At 40.0% G+C, this 18,044-nt stretch overlaps 1 protein-coding gene across 2 annotated transcripts; it reads left to right on the top strand.

Annotated features, from left to right (window-relative positions):
• The first annotated feature begins 1,363 nt into the window (after positions 1-1,363).
• map2k2b (mitogen-activated protein kinase kinase 2b) lies at positions 1,364-17,805 on the top strand. 2 transcript variants are annotated; one of them, XM_051698672.1, is made up of 11 exons: positions 1,364-2,057; positions 2,190-2,400; positions 6,858-7,004; positions 7,115-7,192; positions 8,291-8,342; positions 8,998-9,122; positions 10,962-11,175; positions 14,608-14,660; positions 14,807-14,868; positions 15,081-15,126; positions 17,395-17,805. In XM_051698672.1, exons 1-11 carry the CDS (start codon positions 1,969-1,971, stop codon positions 17,503-17,505), a joined length of 1,188 nt encoding a protein of 395 aa, XP_051554632.1. In that variant the 5' UTR covers positions 1,364-1,968; the 3' UTR covers positions 17,506-17,805. The 2 variants fall into 2 exon arrangements, with proteins under 2 accessions (XP_051554632.1, XP_051554631.1); XM_051698671.1 differs by having other exon boundaries at positions 14,530-14,660.
• Positions 17,806-18,044: the final 239 nt, after the last annotated feature.

The following is an 18,044-nucleotide window of genomic DNA, read 5'->3' as shown; positions in this document are numbered from 1 at the left end:
ATATTTAACTCTCAACATGTGCGAACATTTGGCTAATATAATCATCTAAATGTTTTCCTTTTTATTTCAGTACATAAAGCTCAGAATTTGTCTGTGGGACCACGTGACTCAAAATGATGAAGAAGTTCACACATGTATATATATATATAATATTAAAGAGTTTTTTTATAAGAGTGAGAATGCATAATGAGTTATAAAACTAATATAAATTACAATAGTGCTAATGGAGTACACAAATAATAGAAATATAAGGGAAAAACATGAATTAAAATTTAAAAAAAAATAAACAGTGCAGATTAAATTAAAAAATGACTCACAAATTTTTAACACAGGACAAAATAATATTTAATGTGCTTATAGGCATAAAAAAAATAAGGTGCACTCAGTAACTTTTTGTTCATGTTATCTTGGACTTACAGTGACACCTAGTGGTGTGGATGCAGCATCATTCAAAATCAGTAGTTTTCAGTTACAGATGTGTTCACGCCATGTCGTACGGGATGGAAACTCAGAAATTCTATTCGGAGCTGTTCACGCCCTGGGAACTCGGAATTATGCGTTTCCATGGCAACACAACAAGTAACAGTCATTATGCAAGTGCCTTATTAATAAACGTATGGTTTATTTAGCGGGACATTAGATGGTTATCCAACTCTGTGCTAGCTACATTAAACTGTATTGTATGTCTTTCGTTTATTTTCAGATTCGTAGCATGCAGGGTGAAGATTAAACACTAGCTGTGATGTATGTGGCATGTGTGCTATCTGCGGTCCCGCGAAAGTTTAGACAAGGATTTTGATAGTGAAGGCACAACGTGAAGGAGACGAGACGGAGACGCTTTTACACGGTTACTATGGAGATGATAGCAGCTGTGCATTTGGATATGTTGCGACTGCGGTAAGCTTTTCAAACATGTATTTTGCCGCTGTCAATCATGAAGAAAAGCGATGGGATTTCCTCAGATTTACGTTGTTTTTTTTTTTTTTGTTTGTTTGTTTTTTGTTTGTTTTTTTGGAAAATTTTCAGAAATTATAACAATTGCCAGATGCCGCAAATAATGTGGAGATTGGTTGATTTAATCCCGGAGGGACTGATAAGTGAGTAGTATTCAGCTGGTCATGTGATTCGAAAATGGCAGCCCCCATGAGGGCGCCCCTGCCCCATGTAGAATAAAAAAGCTTTTATATGGTTACTGATATGACTAGAGTCTTCATCTCATGTGAGTGCTCATGATTTTATACATATGTTTCAAAAGTACAATTCATGTCTTTAGGAGAAAATCCTTTTTAATGGGGAAAAAATTACTGAGTGCACCTTTAAGTAGATAGTGTGGAGTCTCGCGAGAGTCATCGCGAGATCTGCTTTCGGATGTTTTTCTGGGTCGAAAATCAACACCGCACCTTGAGCATCTTCTACCGGGATATCCCGCTCACCGGGACCGGTTCTGCTCTCCACCGTGTTCCCGAACTCGTTGTCCGTTCACATGAGAGACATTGAGAGCTCACAGACGCTTTAAAAAGCTCCGCAGACACACAGACTGGTGCTAAATGGCTAACAACACCATGTGACTTACATATATGTTATATAAATAATATTAAAGTAATATCATATAGTCATATATCAATGATAATTATATTAGTATCCAGCTGAAGCTATGTGAAAGGCTGCTGCTTGTTATTATGGTCACTTAATAGGGACCTTCATGCACTTTTGATCCTAAGTTGGTTTTAAATGTGATTTTTCATAATGAGTATATGATCTAGATAGTGCACGTGTTAATCAGATTGTGTTTGGATCTACAGGTAGTTTGAGAGTTTTTTAAACTGACTAAGTATTCAGACTGATTTAGGAACTTGTTAAGCTTGATGACAAGCTTTATATTACATGCATTGTTGACTAAAGCTCAGTCTGAGCTTGCATTTCACTACACCAGAGGTTAAAGGTCTCATCAGGCTTTTTAAATTGAGCATGGCTCCCAAAAAGAGACCAGAGCCGATAGTCATAACTGGAGCCGGAGAAGCACAGACAACCTCCACGTCCATAGATGCTGCATCAGTGTAAGCTATAGAGATGCATCCAGTCCTGCCTGATGATTATTTTATTTACATCACGATTATCTGGCAATATACTCTCTGTAATGAGTGTGCAAAGCATCTGATAAATGATTGCTTCCGGTTCTTAAATCTCAGAGCAAATCTCGAGGCGCTTCAGAAGAAGTTGGAGGAGCTGGATTTGGATGAGCAACAGAAGAAGCGTCTGGAGGCTTTCCTCACACGGAAAGCCAATCTGGGTGAACTGAAGGACGATGACTTCCAACATATCTGTGAACTGGGCGCAGGAAATGGAGGTGTGGTTCATAAAGTGTCCCACAAACCTTCTGGACTCATAATGGCCCGGAAGGTGAGTCTCCAACATGCATTCAGCATGAAGCTGTTTGTAAAGCTTGTTAAAGGGAATGCACTTACAATGGAAGTCAAGCAAACGGCTTAAAAACATGCATCTTTCACACTGATTTGAAAGTGTAACCATAACACGTGACCATGATGCGTGTTAGAATGAGACTGGTGTGAAAGAAATACTAACCCTGTCTGTGTGTAGTTGAATCCAGTCTTTCGACTAGTGTCATGCTTAAAAAATAAACTTGGTTACTTGCGCTTGGTATCTCTGGTGAAAACATTCCCTGTCCTTGCTCGCACATGCTTTTTCAGTTCTGCCCACAAATGTTCTATCGGATTGAGGTCAGGGCTTTGTGATGGACACTCCAGTACCTTGACTTTGTTGTCCTTAAGCCATTTTGCCACAACTTTGGAGGTATGCTTGGGGTCATTGTCCATTTGGAAGACCCATTTGCGATCAAGCTTTAACTTCCTGGCTGATGTCTTGAGATGTTGCTTCAATATATCCACATCATTTTCCTTCCTCATGATGCCATCTATTTTGTGAAGTGCACCAGTCCCTCCTGCAGCAAAGCACCCCCACAACATGATGCTGCCACCCCCATGCTTCACGGTTGGGATGATGTTCTTCGGCTTGCAAGCTTCACCCTTTTTCCTCCAAACATAATGATGGTCATTATGGCCAAACTGTTCAATTATTATTTCATCAGACCAGAGGACATTTCTCCAAAAAGTAAGATCTTTGTCCCCATGTGCACTTGCAAACTGTAATCTGGCTTTTTTATGGCAGTTTTGGAGCAGTGGCTTCTTCCTTGCTGAGCAGTCTTTCAGGTTATGTCGATATAGGACTCGTTTTACTGTGGATATAGATACTTCTCTACCTGTTTCCTCCTGCATCTTCACAAGGTCCTTTGCTGTTGTTCTGGGATTGATTTGCACTTTTCGCACCAAACTACGTTCATCTCTAGGAGACAGAATGCGTCTCCTTCCTGAGCGGTATGATGGCTACGTGGTCCCATGGTGTTTATACTTGCGTACTATTGTTTGTACAGATGAATGTGGTACCTTCAGGCATTTTGAAATTGCTCCCAAGGGTGAACCAGACTTGTGGAGGTCCATAATCTTTTTTCTGAGGTCTTGGCTGATTTCTTTTGATTTTCCCATGATGTCAAGCAAAGAGGCACTGAGTTTGAAGGTAGACCTTGAAATACATCCACAGGTACACCTTCAATTCAGTACACCTCCTATCAGAAGCTAATTGGCTAATTGTCTAAAGGCTTGACATAATTTTCTGGAATTTTCCAAGCTGCTTAAAGGCACAGTTAACTTAGTGTATGTAAACTTCTGACCCACTGGAATTGTGATATAGTCAATTAAAAGTGAAACAATCTGTCTGTAAACAATTGTTGTAAAAATTACTCATGTCATGCACAAAGCAGATGTATAGTTTGCTAATGTGAAATCTGTGGAGTGGTTAAAAAATTAGTTTTAATGACTTCAACCTAAGTGTATGTAAACTTCTGACTTCAACTGTATATATCGGTTCTACAGATTAATCAGTGCCGAGAGTTGCTTTTTTTGAACTATCGATTATCTGCAAAAATTGTGTTTTTTTTTTTATAAACCTCATCTGGTGAGTATATAGGATATAAAAAGCTTAATTTGATATATTCTTACATATAGAGCATTGTAATGGAGGCAAGTCTCCGTCATTTCAAAATAAGAGTCCCCTTGCGTATTTCGGTCTTGTTCATAGTTAAAAATCCTGCGTTATCAAATCGAATCAAATCACTTTTATTGTCACACAACCATATACACAAGTGCAACAGTGGGTGAAAGTCATAGATACAGTTCCGAGCAACATAGCAGAGGCGCTGAAGAACCTTCTTCACAACGACTTCAGTGTGGATGGACCATGTGAGTTCCTCAGTGATGTGGATACCCAGGAACTTGAAGCTGCTGACTCTCTCCACTGGTGCTCCATTGATGGTGATGGGACTGTGTTCTCTGTCTTTTCTTCTGAAGTCCACCACAAGCTCCTTTGTCTTACTGATGTTGAGGGAGAGGTTGTGCTCCTGACACCAGTGTGTCAGAGTGTGCACCTCCTCTCTGTAGGCTGTTTCATCATTGTCAGTGATCAGACCTACCACCGTCATATCATCAGCAAACTTAATGATGGCATTGGTTGCCACATAGTCATGTGTGTACAAGGAATACAGGAGTGGGCTGAGAACACAGCCCTATGGGGCTCCAGTGTTGAGGGTCAGTGATGAGGAGATGTTGCTGCCTATTCTAACCACCTGGCGTCTGCTTGACAGGAAGTCCAGGATCCAGCTGCACAGCGAGCTGTTTAAGCCCAGAGCCCGGAGTTTCTCATTAAGCTTGGAGGGCACTATGGTGTTGAATGCAAACAGCATTCTCACATAAGTTATACACCGAATCTTAATTTTTCTTGATATTACTGGGATTTTAGTTGCGCAATAAACTGCTTTTGGGATTTTATTCGTTTTAGAGCCTCAATGTCTATGCCCTTCATAGTAAAGAAAGACTTTTTTATCATTCTAGAAATCGATTTCGATTCGGTTATCGTCCTTTTGCGCCACCTTAAGGTGCGGTCACACATACCTGTGTGCGATGACTTCCAGTGGCGAAGAATTTCTCGTGGTGTTGAAGTTTGGTGAACTTTGACAGACGAATTCACCGCGTTGACCAATCGGAGGTTGCTTAGTTTGGCAATGACCTCCATTTGGGCGGTGCTTCGTACACAACTACACTGAATATTCACAATGGACATGGATATCATTCTAGTGGCGAGAGTTTCTTTTTAACTTAAGTCTCACAGAGTATAAAGTGCAGCAGTAAAATGTGGCTGCTTGACAATTATATTTTTGCTGGTTTCACACACGCTCAACGTCCGTCCACAAAATTTCATACTAAGTGACTCCAGCCAGGTCTCCTAAGCAACCAAATTGGCCCGGTTGCTAGGGAGGGTAGAGTCACATGGGGTAACCTCCTCGTGGTCGCGATTAGTGGTTCTCGCTCTCAATGGGGTGTGTGGTAAGTTGTGCGTGGATCGTGGAGAGTAGCATGAGTCTCCACATGCTGTGAGTCTCCGCGGTGTCATGCACAACGAGTCACGTGATAAGATGCGCGGATTGACGGTCTCAGAAGCGGAGGCAACTGAGACTTGTCCTCCACCACCCGGATTGAGGTGAGTAACCGCGCCACCACAAGGACCTACTAAGTAGTGGGAATTGGGCATTCCACATTGGGAGAAAAGGGGATAAAAAATAAATAAATACTACATCTTTGTCTTTGCACATTTTTGTCAACTAAAATATTTTAATTTTGTCAGGTGAAATGATACACTATTTTTGTCAAGACTAAAAATATGACTAAAATGAATGGATGTGACATGATAAAATATTGACTCCATTTGAAAGAGTTTTTCATCAAAAGACAAAAATGATGACTAAAATAAAAAAGTGTGAAAATTAACACTGCTTGTTATTCATGCAAGGACACTTGGAAGGGATGTAACAGTATCTGTAAAGCATTGTTTACAAGCAGCAAACTCCGCCTACAGGAATTACAAAAATAACGCATCCACCTAGAAAATGTTCTCCACCTCATGACAACACTTTACAGCTCATATAACAAACTTTTTTTTACTGAAAAATATGTAAATGCTTTAATGAAGATTCAAGCTTCACATTTTTGCCTTTAAACCACTTTTCCACCATCGGGCCAAATGATTCTGAGCACGGTTAAGTAGCATTTCCATTTGAGCACGGTTCGGCACGGCACAATTATAAACCATTCTCAGCACGGTTAGCTAACCGTACTCAACCATGCTGGTGGAATGGCTTTAGTACGTGGCGACTCGTTTAGCGTATCTCCATGATGGTTTAATTAGTATTGTAGACTACATTTAAACTATATATTCTCATATACTGTTTTCATATAATACTTATATAGTATTTTGTCAATAAATGTCCTTGTTAGCAAGACTGGGAACTTTTTCCTTTCTGCATGTCCATGTCCGGTGGTAAACTGCACACCTTTTTCTCTTTCCTTTTCTTTTTTGCGACATGGTCCGTGTCTTTGCTGTTTGTTAGCAGAGTAAGACCTGGGGAAAAAGCAGTCCTAAAATCTGGAATATGGGATCATCCTCCATAGCGCGGCGCACTCGCTCCAATGTTTACCACTCACAGCGTCGTGAAATAAAAGACGGATCTGTTATGTACCACGTTGGAAAAAGAAACCTTAACTGCGCCAGCTGGCATGGATCGGCACGGTATGGTTTTGTGACGAGAACTGCTTGGCCTGATAGTGGAAAAGCGGCTATAGACTTCCATTGTAAGTGTATTACTGTAAACTCATTTCCCATTGGTTGTCTCCAAACTGTCCAAAACATTATGGTCAATATTTTGTTTTGAAGATTTTTCTTTGTTTCTATAGTTAATTCATCTGGAGATCAAGCCAGCGATCAGACATCAGATCATCCGAGAGCTGCAGGTTCTGCATGAGTGTAACTCTCCGTATATCGTGGGTTTCTACGGGGCGTTTTACAGTGACGGGGAGATCAGCATCTGTATGGAGCACATGGTACGGCTGTGGTATAATGTAATGAAATAAGAGGAATGCAAGTATTGTATCATCTTTAATTCTGAGTAGTGAGAGTGTTCGGTAATGTGTGTGTGTCTGTCTGTCAACAGGACAGAGGTTCTTTGGATCAGGTCTTGAAAGAGGCATGCAGAATTCCTGAGGAGATCTTGGGGAAAGTCAGCATAGCTGTGAGTGTTCATCTGCCTAATCTAATGTTCTGTAAAGCTCTACAAATTCCAGTTACAAACAGCAGCTTCGGAAGGTTCCTTGTGTACTTCACCATTACTGTTGCCCACATTTAGGGTTAGTGATTTGAACAAACATTTAACGGCTAGTATTAAATGGTCATTGTGTAATTGTCCTGCAGTGTTTGTGCTACAGACATGAATGAAACCTCAAATCATATGTGTTGTTGGAGAGAGGTGTGCTCTTACTTTACTAAGAGTTCAGACTTATTATTTTCACCTGAAAAAAATCTCAAGACGTAACTAGAGACTAGACCAGAGTATCAAAAGACCTGTTTACACTTGGCCACTTAGCTATCCGATCATGAAAAGACTAGGTGTAAATGCATTCGAGACAGATTGCAATCCTCAGGAGGTGGTTTGAGATGCATTCCAGATGTAACTGGGCAAGTGTAAATGCATCTGGCTGTTCAAGTCACATATGTAAACTTCGCTTCGCCCAAACAGTGCTGCATCAGCATAGGGAAAACGCAAAACATAACAGCTGCCACTGAGTATTTGCATATTTGTTCCTCATTTATTTGATGCAGAACACTGATGAAACTGAAACTAAACACTGACATGAGAGCAGCTGACCCGCATGATGCGTCTTACCTACGAGAAGCCTCAAGGGGGGGAAATAATGTGCGTGCACAAACAGAAACACACGCGCCCTGTTCAAAGTCACATGGAAGCCATCTTTTAAAATCGCTGCCCGGAATTAGCATAATCATGGAAGTAAACTCTGATTTATTTGCATATAGCATGGGAATTGAAGATCAGATTTATATCCATTTGGCAGAGACACATTTATGCGGTCATGTGTAAATGGAATGAGCTTATACAATTGGATTGCATTGAGTGACCAAGTGTAAATAGGCCCATATAGACTTGAGGGTGCAGGACTCTTTAAACGGCCACCTAGCAACCACCCAGAAAGCCCTAGAAATGTATTGGTGAGTTTTGCATTGGCAAACACCACTCACATATACTTCATGCATCTAGTTGTATTTTGTTCACTTGTTTTAAATCTGAAAAATTACATATTTTGTTTCCCAACAGGTATTAAGGGGTCTCGCTTACCTTCGAGAAAAGCACCAAATTATTCACAGAGGTACAGAAACACGTGGGTTTACAAAGAGCTAAACTGTAAGCAGTTTGTGAGCTGCTTGCAGAATAATAATAATTATAAATTATAATTTTGAAATAAGAAAATGGAGTAACTCTAAAATGAGTAAGGGATAATGTAAAGTCAGCTTGTTGTTTATCGCAAAATAAACACGACAGGGTGATCAGGACCCCAACAAGAAGCGCAAACTAACCAAATAAATATGTAAATGGACAAAATATTTATTTGCATTGAAATTATGTAATTATGTGAGAAGCAATCACTGAACAGCTGAATTATGAGTTCTGTTGGTGATTCATTTTGTAAGTAATGACAATCTGACTGCTCATTATCCGGCTTATTACAAGACTACTTGACAAATAAATAAATAAATGTGCATGAAATATTGATTTGAGTTGAAATCATTTTATTAGCTTACTTGTAGAGATCACACAGTGATCTGAGAAGTAGGAAAGATGATGCACAATACCTGGATATCCGGTCTGAAATGACTTAACACCTGGATGTGCGGTTGTTACTCAGAAATATCAGACCGCTAGATGGCGCCATTGAGCAATCAGAATTGAGTATTCCAGAGAGCTGTGTAATAATATGTGGTAGCAGTGTGATTGTATCTCATAAGTTTTCCTGTTCTCCGCAGATGTGAAACCCTCAAATATTCTGGTGAATTCTCGTGGGGAGATCAAACTGTGTGACTTTGGAGTGAGCGGCCAGCTCATCGACTCCATGGCCAACTCTTTTGTGGGCACACGGTCGTACATGTCGGTACGTGTTTATCCACATTCCTATAACCAAGTTACTTATTATATGACATATATAAGACTTCCCAATTAGTTTTTAAAAACTCTCAAGATATCTATTGAAGTCAACATTAAATCAGTATTGACCCTATTTATTTTTTTCTTTTATTTTTTTCCCCTTTTTCTCCCAATTTGGAATGCCTAATCCCAGGGTGCTTTTAAGTCCTCGTGGTCGCGTAGTGACTCGCCTCAATCCGGGTGGCGGAGGATGAATCTCAGTTGCCTCCGCGTCTGGGACCACCAACCCGTGCATCTTATCATGTGTCTTGTTGAGCGCGTTGCCATGGAGACATAGCGCATGTGGAGGCTTCACACCACCCACCGCGGCATCCACACTCAACTCATCACGCGCCCCACCGAGAACGAATCACATTATAGCAACCACGAGGAGGTTACCCCGTGTGACTCTACCCTCCCTAGCAACTGGGCCAATTTGGTTGCTTAGGAGACCTGGCTGGAGTCACTCAGCACGCCCTGGGATTCGACCTAGCGAACTAGCGAACTCCAGGGGTAGTAGCCAGCGTCTTTACCACTGAGCTACCCAGGCCCCCGACCCTATTTATTTTCTTAATTCAAGTTCCTGACTGTAACCCTGATGAAAAATTAATCCATGCAAGTTTAATTGCGAGTCACATGGGGTAACCTTCTTGTGGTCGCTATAATGTGGTTCTCGCTCTTGGTGGAGCGCGTGGTGAGTTGTACGTGGATGCCGCGGAGAATAGCGTGAAGCCTCCACACGTGCTCGGTCTCCGCGGTAACGCGCTCAACAAGACACGTGATAAGATGCACGGATTGATGGTCTCAGACGCGGAAGCAACTGAGATTCGTCCTCCGCCACCCGGATTGAGGCGAGTCACTACACCACCACGAGGACTTAGAGCGCATTGGGAATTGGGCATTCCAAATTGGGAAGAAAAGGGGAGAAAAAAAAAATAATTTTTACAGCAGTGAGAATTACATATTACTATACGATTATAATATATTTCTGTTGCAACTTCAGTTTCAGGCATCTAGCTTTTATTATGAATCATGCTTTTATTTTTGACGTAAGTTTGACTTCTCTGGATAAAAGAGAGCAAATGCTGTGATTTAATTATATATTCTACATGTGCTGTGCGCTTCACAGTGGATTAGTGCTCTGCTTTGTCATCTCATAAATTGCGAATGATTCTCATAGTCAGTGGAGTTTCCAGTGTATGAGCGATAGGCTTCAGACATTCATTTAAAGCTCATGCAGCTCATATAGACTAAGATTGCAGCATTTCGTGCTTTAATAATCACACTAGGACATATCACGATTTTAAATTGATTAGTTGTGCATTTCAGTGTAAAAGGAGTAACAGAGCACACGATCAAGCGTGTGAACATTTGAAAGCGGTCGTGTGTCAGTCAGACAGTGTGCGCGTATCGAATTAAGAATTAAGTGCTCGGTACTACCGGTACTGTGGAATCACTGGTGTCGTTACATCTTTTTTATTTTAGTACCAACTTGGTACCGAAGTACCGATACTTTTGACAACACTAAGTGCATGATATTCTAAAGATTTTTTTTTAAACGTGTTTAAAAATATATATATGAAAAATATAAATATCTAAAAAACAATATTGGATAAAATACTATAAAAATATGTAAAAATAAATACAAATCCATATTTAAAAATATGAAAATAATTGTGTTATTCTAAAGCAAAAAAAAATCGTGTTTGTTGACTTTTAAATACCTTACATTTGACTGAATTTAAGTTAAGGTGTCTGTGTGTGGGTGCACGTGCATGTGTGTGTGTGTTTGTTTTTGGCGGCTCAGCCGGAGAGATTGCAGGGCACTCATTACTCCGTACAGTCTGATGTGTGGAGTATGGGTCTGTCTCTGGTGGAGTTAGCCATCGGCCGGTACCCCATCCCACCACCTGATGCTAAAGAGCTGGAGGGGATCTTCGGCAGAGCTATGATTGATATCAGCGAGTCAGAGACGTACAGCACCTCTCCACGACCCAGACCCCCGGGCCGTCCCGTCAGCGGTAAGATATGATTTATCCTCCACTGGCGACATGTGATTTTGTGACTAGTGAGAGACATTTATTATTTGTTTTTATGTCTTTATATGTGTGAATCTTTATTAGTCGGAAAATAAATTTCCCCTGAAAACATTCTGCTCTTCTTCAAGAAACACCCAAAGGGGGTCTGGGTATCTCTGAGTATTGACGCTGACTACCACAGTCGCGAGTTCAAATCCAGGGTGTGCTGAGTGACTCCAGCCAGATCTCCTAAGCAACCAAATTGGCCCGGTTGCTAGGGAGGGTAGAGTCACATGGGGTAACCTCCTCGTGGTCACGATTAGTGGTTCTCGACCTCTCAATGGGGCGTGTGGTAAGTTGTGCGTGGATCACGGAGAGTAGCATGAGCCTCCACATGCTGTGAGTCTCCGCGGTGTCATGCACAACGAGTCACATGATAAGATGCGCAGATTGACGGTCTCAGAAGCGGAGGCAACTGAGATTCGTCCTCCGCCACCCGGATTGAGGTGAGTAACCGCGCCACCACGAGGACCTACTAAGTAGTGGGAATTGGGCATTCCAAATTGGGAGAAAAAAGGAAACGGCCATATATTTTCTTAAACTTTGGGCACTTTCATATCCCAGGGGTTGATTTTTATTCAGACAAACAGATTGCAACTTTTTCTTTTTGTAAAATGAAGGTGTTTTATTAAAACTGAATTGGAAACTTTTCACCAGGCCTTCATCGTTTATTCTTGGTACTTTTCAAATGTCTTAGTTTTGGCCTTGACCCAGACTTTCAATATTAAACTATGAAAATCCATTATAAAAATATAAATGATTACATGTTTGAAACTATAATCATCTAAACAAAGAGTGACATAAACAGAAACCATTACTATGTTTATTGTGCGAAAATGATTTCTAGCAATTTGTCAAAAACAGCGACTGTCCCACAGTTGTGGCATCATTTCCACCACACCAAACAAGTTTTGTCAAAAGTTAGTGTACTTGTTAACCAGGTGGACAAAAGTGTCAATAAAGAGTGTGCATGAGATGAAATATGAGACAAGTGATGTTTGAAGATAAATATTACATGTGAGCGGAATATTAGGGTTTGGCAAATTATGCAAATTCAATAACCACTTGCTTGAGCTGCACAAAATGTGTGTGCAGACTTCACAATGAATATAGCTGATCTGATCAAGTCTAAAATACTGCTTTTAAATTTCCTGATAAATTAAAACTGTTCCATTTTCATTACAGAAATCAAATTTGTGATTACAACGATCATATTTAGAACTAGTAAAAACAAAGTTCTGTAAATAAACATATACCAATGGAGTTCCGCCTAGTGTGTAATAAAGACCAGTTTATAGTGGAATATACAACAGTTAGTTCCGGTCCTTGAATCTGATTGGACAAGAGACGTTCTATGAATCGGACGCTTCACTGTGTGTATCACTCCGCTTGTGTTCGTGCCGCTCTAAACTAAAGTGTAAGAGCAGTGCATATGTGTTAAGAGCTATATCTGTCTCTTTACATTTAATTTTGTGACATTACATATTTTAGCCAGCAGGTGGCGGCAAAAGACAATTTTTGTGTGTAATATGAGCCAGTTGGTGACGTGAAGTGAGTCAGCGTCAGTCAGTGTTTTCATTCATCAGCACTACGTGATCGCTAGGATTACTACTACACTACTAAAGCTGGGAAATAGCTTTAAACGGCTTTAAACAGCATTAAGGCTTATCACAGCGGAGAGATACAACAGACTGATTAATAAGACAAACTCAAGGCTCTTACCTCTTACCAGAGTTTCCACATTGGAGAGGACGTACTGTTCAAAATGGCGGAGGAGATGGCGGTTTCTGTAGTGAAAGACTCTTGTGCACCGGCTAACGCGAAATAGGGAGGAATACCCCTGCTTGGACAGCTATTCGCACATGCGATCGCACATGCTCCATCTCTCTCTCTCCCTCTCACACACCTACGGCCGAATCACAGCAGTGCTGATATAGGGCCATATCGCACTCTTGCTCGTGTCATATTGCTTAAATTAAAAATAGGGGGTATTAGTAATAAACCTAATTGCAGCATGATATAAAACATCCAAACATTCAAGAGCACCTTTGTGTGCACACCTGTACACTGCATCTCCATAGTCGAATAAGGAGAAAATAGTTGTCTGAACAAGATGTTTTTTAGCAGAGGTAGTAAAAGCAGATCTATTACGATATAAAAAACTAATCAAAACTGAGCAGAGAAGGACAAAGAACTATCAAGCCAAATCCTGAGATACTTGTAAGAAGGAACAGGCTCCAGTTTCATTCCAGTATTAGTAGTAATATTGCTTGAACCTCATTTATTCCTTCCAAACCACATTACTTTTGTTTTTGAGCTATTCAAAACGAGATTCAAATCAGAGAAGGCCTACTGAATGCTCTGAAAGCTATCTTGAAGACGGAAGCATAGTATAAAATAGTGTCATCCACATAAAAGTGAATATTAGTGTTCACTGAAACATAGATGTGGTAGATCATGAAAAGAGGCATGATCCCACGTGACCAGAGCCAGAGCGCACATACACAGACTGCGCATAAGAGGGTGCTCAATGCACATTTTTTGGAGTGATGGAATGAGGCGCCCATGTGATTGGGTTCTTAGTTGATATAAGTTTGTGTTTTTATATTGCTGAGATGTTTGCTTTTCATAGTTTTCAGTTATTCCGTTTTAATGTTTAATAAAACACCTGAATAATTGCTTGGAGAGGTTTTTGAACACTTCAAGTAAAGGAAGTCTGCCAGCTTTCCAAATGCTGTAACTTTTGATTCCTTTCTAGTATCATTGCAAAAATGTTGGCAGATACACATGACATGTTGGAGAACATGTCATGTTTTTTTTGCTGACCACTCTTATTTGCATCCTATGATAAATCAGGTCAAAAAATAAAAACAACAGAAAATTCTACTTTGGACAATTAATATTTGGAGGGTTTTCTCAGCAGTGTCTAAAACTTAACATCTCTGAATTGTTTCAAATGTTTTTTGTTTATATATATATATATAAGGGTTTTTCTATCAGATAAATCCATGCAATTAAACCCACTTTTTTTCTTAAAGTTATAAGCATTTATTTTCTGTTTGCCTCTATAAGCAAAATCTTTCAAAAATGCCTACAGGTGTTAATTGTGTGTATTTAGGACACATAAAATGTTAGCTTTGAAATTAGCCTTAGCCAGACAAAAGGGTCAGTCATTTTATTTTGAAAAATGACTTGAATGATATAAATCTCCTCTACACACACTGTTGGACATTGTTAGTAGAAAAATTAAATCAACTAGTGAGAGTGAAACTGATTGTAATTTCTTGAAATGCACAGTGCTAAAAGTTCCCGAAGTTGAAGAAACATCCATGTACGGACACAGTATGATTTACAGAGGTTCTCGTTCTCATACAGGTCACGGTCCAGTAATGGCCATATTTGAGCTGCTGGATTATATAGTCAATGAGGTAAGAATTTAGTTTTCATGAGGGTGTGTAAAACACTGCATTCTGGTCCACGGCTGTTTAGTTTCTCTTTGTGAATATGAGAACTGATGCTGTAATTAGCAATACATGGATGTAAATAAATACATTCAGCATCTTTTCACCCTCAGCCGCCCCCTAAACTCCCTCATGGCGTCTTCACTGCAGATTTCCACGACTTTGTGACCAAATGGTGAGTGCTGTTGCTCAGTATGGGAATCGTTCGTGCGAAACATGCTGGAACACTGGAGTATTTTCAGAAATACTAGATTTTTTAGACTTTGTGTTATGGTATTTGTGTGAAATGTAGCATTAAGTGCCTAAATCACAATTTGTATATATATATATATTTTGTTTTGTTGTTGATGATCATAAATGACCAGTTGATGTTTTTTGGGGTTTTAGTCTCATTAAGAACCCTGCAGACAGAGCGGACCTCAAGATGCTCATGGTGAGTTCTTATTTGTTTACATACCTTTAAAGGAACAGTTCGCCCAAAAATGAAAATTCTCTCATCATTTACTCACCCTCATGCCATCCCAGATGTGTATGACTTTCTTTCTTCTGCTGAACACAAATGAAGATTTTTAGAAGAATATTTCAGCTCTGTAGGTCCATACAATGCAAGTGAATGATGACCAGAACTTTGAAGCTCCAAAAAGCACACAAAGACAGCATAAAAGTGATCCATAAGACCCCAGTGGTTTAATCCATGTCATCAGAAGTGATATGATAGGTGTGGGTGAGAAATAGATCAATATTTAAGTCCTTTTTTACTGTATAAATTCTCCCTGCCCAGTAGGGTGTGATATGCACAAAGAATGCGAATCGCCTAAAACAAAAGAAGAATGTGAAAGTAAATGTGGAGATTTATAGTAAAAAATGACTTAAATATTGATCTGTTGATCTGTTTCTTTGTATGGACCTACAGAGCTGAAATATTCTTCTAAAAATCTTCATTTGTGTTCTGCAGAAGAAAGAAAGTCATACACATCTGGGATGGCATGAGGGTGAGTAAATGATGAGAGAATTTAAATTTTTGGGTGAACTGTCCATTTAAGTCTCAAGGCAACATGAAATTAAAATTGACCTATTACTATTTTAATTTTTAACATGATATAACATAAAACAAAGACAGCCTGAGTAAACACAAAATAGTTTTCAAATAAAAAAAAAAAATGTAAGCTAAAAAGGTTATCCAACACCTATATCACCCATGTGAAAAACTAACTGCCCCCTTAAACTTAATAGCTGGTTGTGCCACCTTTAGCAGCAACAACTGCAACCAAACGCTTCTGATAACTGGAGATCAGTCTTTCACAACGCTGTGGGGGAATTTTGTCCCACTCTTCATTACAGAACTGCTTTAGTTCAGACACACTGGAGGGTTTACGAGCATGAACTGCCCGTTTAAGGTCCTGCCACAGCATCTTAATCAGGTTCAAGTCAGGACATTGTCTAGGCCGCTCCAAAACTTTAATTTTTCTTCTTTTGAGTCATTCAGAGGTGGACTTACTCCTATACTTTGGATCATTGTCTTGCTGCATAATCCAGTTGCGCTTGAGCTTCAACTCAACGGACTGATGACCGGACGTTCTCCTTTAGGATTTTCTGGTAGAGAGCAGAATTCATGTTTCCATCAATTATTGCAAGTCGTCCTGAAGCAGCAAAGCATCCCCACATCATCACACTACCACCACCATGCTTGACCGTAGGTATGAGTGTGTTTGATTTACACCAGATGTAACGGGACCCCTGTCTTCCAAACAGTTCCACTTTCGACTCATCAGTCCACAGAACATTCTCCCAAAAGGTTTGAGGATCATCAAGGTGTGTTTTGGCAAAATTCATATGAGCTTTAATGTTCTTCTGGGTCAGCAGTGATCTTCGCCTCGCCACTCTTCCATGGATGGCATTTTTGGCCAGTGTCTTTCTGATAGTGGAGTCATGAGCAGTGACCTTTAGTGATGCGAGAGAGGCCTGCAGTTCCTTGGATGTTGTCCTTGGCTTTTGTGTGACTTCCTGAATGAGTCGACGCTGTGCTCTTGGAGGAATTTTGGAAGGTCGGCCACTTCTGGGAAGGTTCACTACTGTGTCAATTGTTCTCCATTTGGAGATAATGGCTCTCACTCTGGTTCTTTGGAGTCTCAGAGCCTTTGAAATAGCTTTGTAACCCTTCCCAGACTGATGTATTTCAATCACCTTTTTCTTCATCATTTCTGGAATTTCTTTCGACCTTGGCATCGTGTGCTACTGGGTGAGACCTTTTAGCCAACTTCATGCTGCTGTAAAAGTTCTATTTAGGTGTTGATTTGATTGAACAGGGCTGACAGTAATCAGGTGGGTGTGTCCAGTCCAGCTGAACCCCATTATGAATGCAGTTTCATAGATTTGGGGATTTAGTTACTAAATACTTTTTCACACAGGCCCAGTTGGTACTGGATAACGTTTTTGCTTCGATAAATAACATTATCATTGAAAAACTGTATTTTGTGTTTACTCAGATTGCCTTTGTTTTATGTTACATTTTGTTAGAATCTTTGAAACAATTTAGTATGAGATTACACACAAAAACAGAAGAAATCAGGATGGGGGCAAATACTTTTTCACAGCACTGTATGCATATTGTGAACCAATTCATCAGTGCACATTATTTTAAAGATATTTAAAACATATTCACTTTCTCACAGTAACAGCACACATGCGGTCTGTTTCACAGAATCACACGTTTATAAAGCGCTCAGAAGTGGAGGAAGTGGACTTCGCTGGATGGTTGTGTAAAACTCTGGGACTCAGTCAACCCAGCACACCCACACGAACAGCTGAATGACACACACACCAGAAACCTGACATGCTTCCCAGTACATAATATAAACATTTGCAACCATATGTGATCAAATTGTGTTATGAAGGCATATGCGCAGTCTAATGTGAACACGAGCGTGCAACATTACAGAATGTGCTCAAGGAACACATGCACAGCTGATTATTTAACACTTCTTCTTTCACATAACATGAGTGAATCTCACAAAACCTGTCTAGAACATCTGATATTTCACTCCAAAATCAAATGATATTTTTCAAGAAGTAAATGACAAATGATAAGAAAATAAAGCCGATTTTAGCACCATTGAGGTTTCTTCATTTTTTCTCCCCAAATCTTCATTTCCATTATGCAAATATAATGACACAGTATATTATTTAAATGGTAAAATATTTATACTCTATTGTAGAATTTGTTAGAATGGCTTTGTGGTGGAAAGGAAAGCATCATGAGACTTTTGGAGGTAAATGCACTTAGTTGTCTGTAGCGCGGAGGAGGGCGGGGCCGGGCCGGAATGATGCTCACCCTGAAGCTCTCTCTCTCAA

Source organism: Myxocyprinus asiaticus, chromosome 5 (assembly GCF_019703515.2).
Source record: "Myxocyprinus asiaticus isolate MX2 ecotype Aquarium Trade chromosome 5, UBuf_Myxa_2, whole genome shotgun sequence".
In the NCBI taxonomy this organism is placed as follows: Eukaryota; Metazoa; Chordata; class Actinopteri; order Cypriniformes; family Catostomidae; genus Myxocyprinus; species Myxocyprinus asiaticus.
Note: the sequence above shows the minus strand (reverse complement) of the source record. Positions and strands in the feature narration are given on the sequence as shown.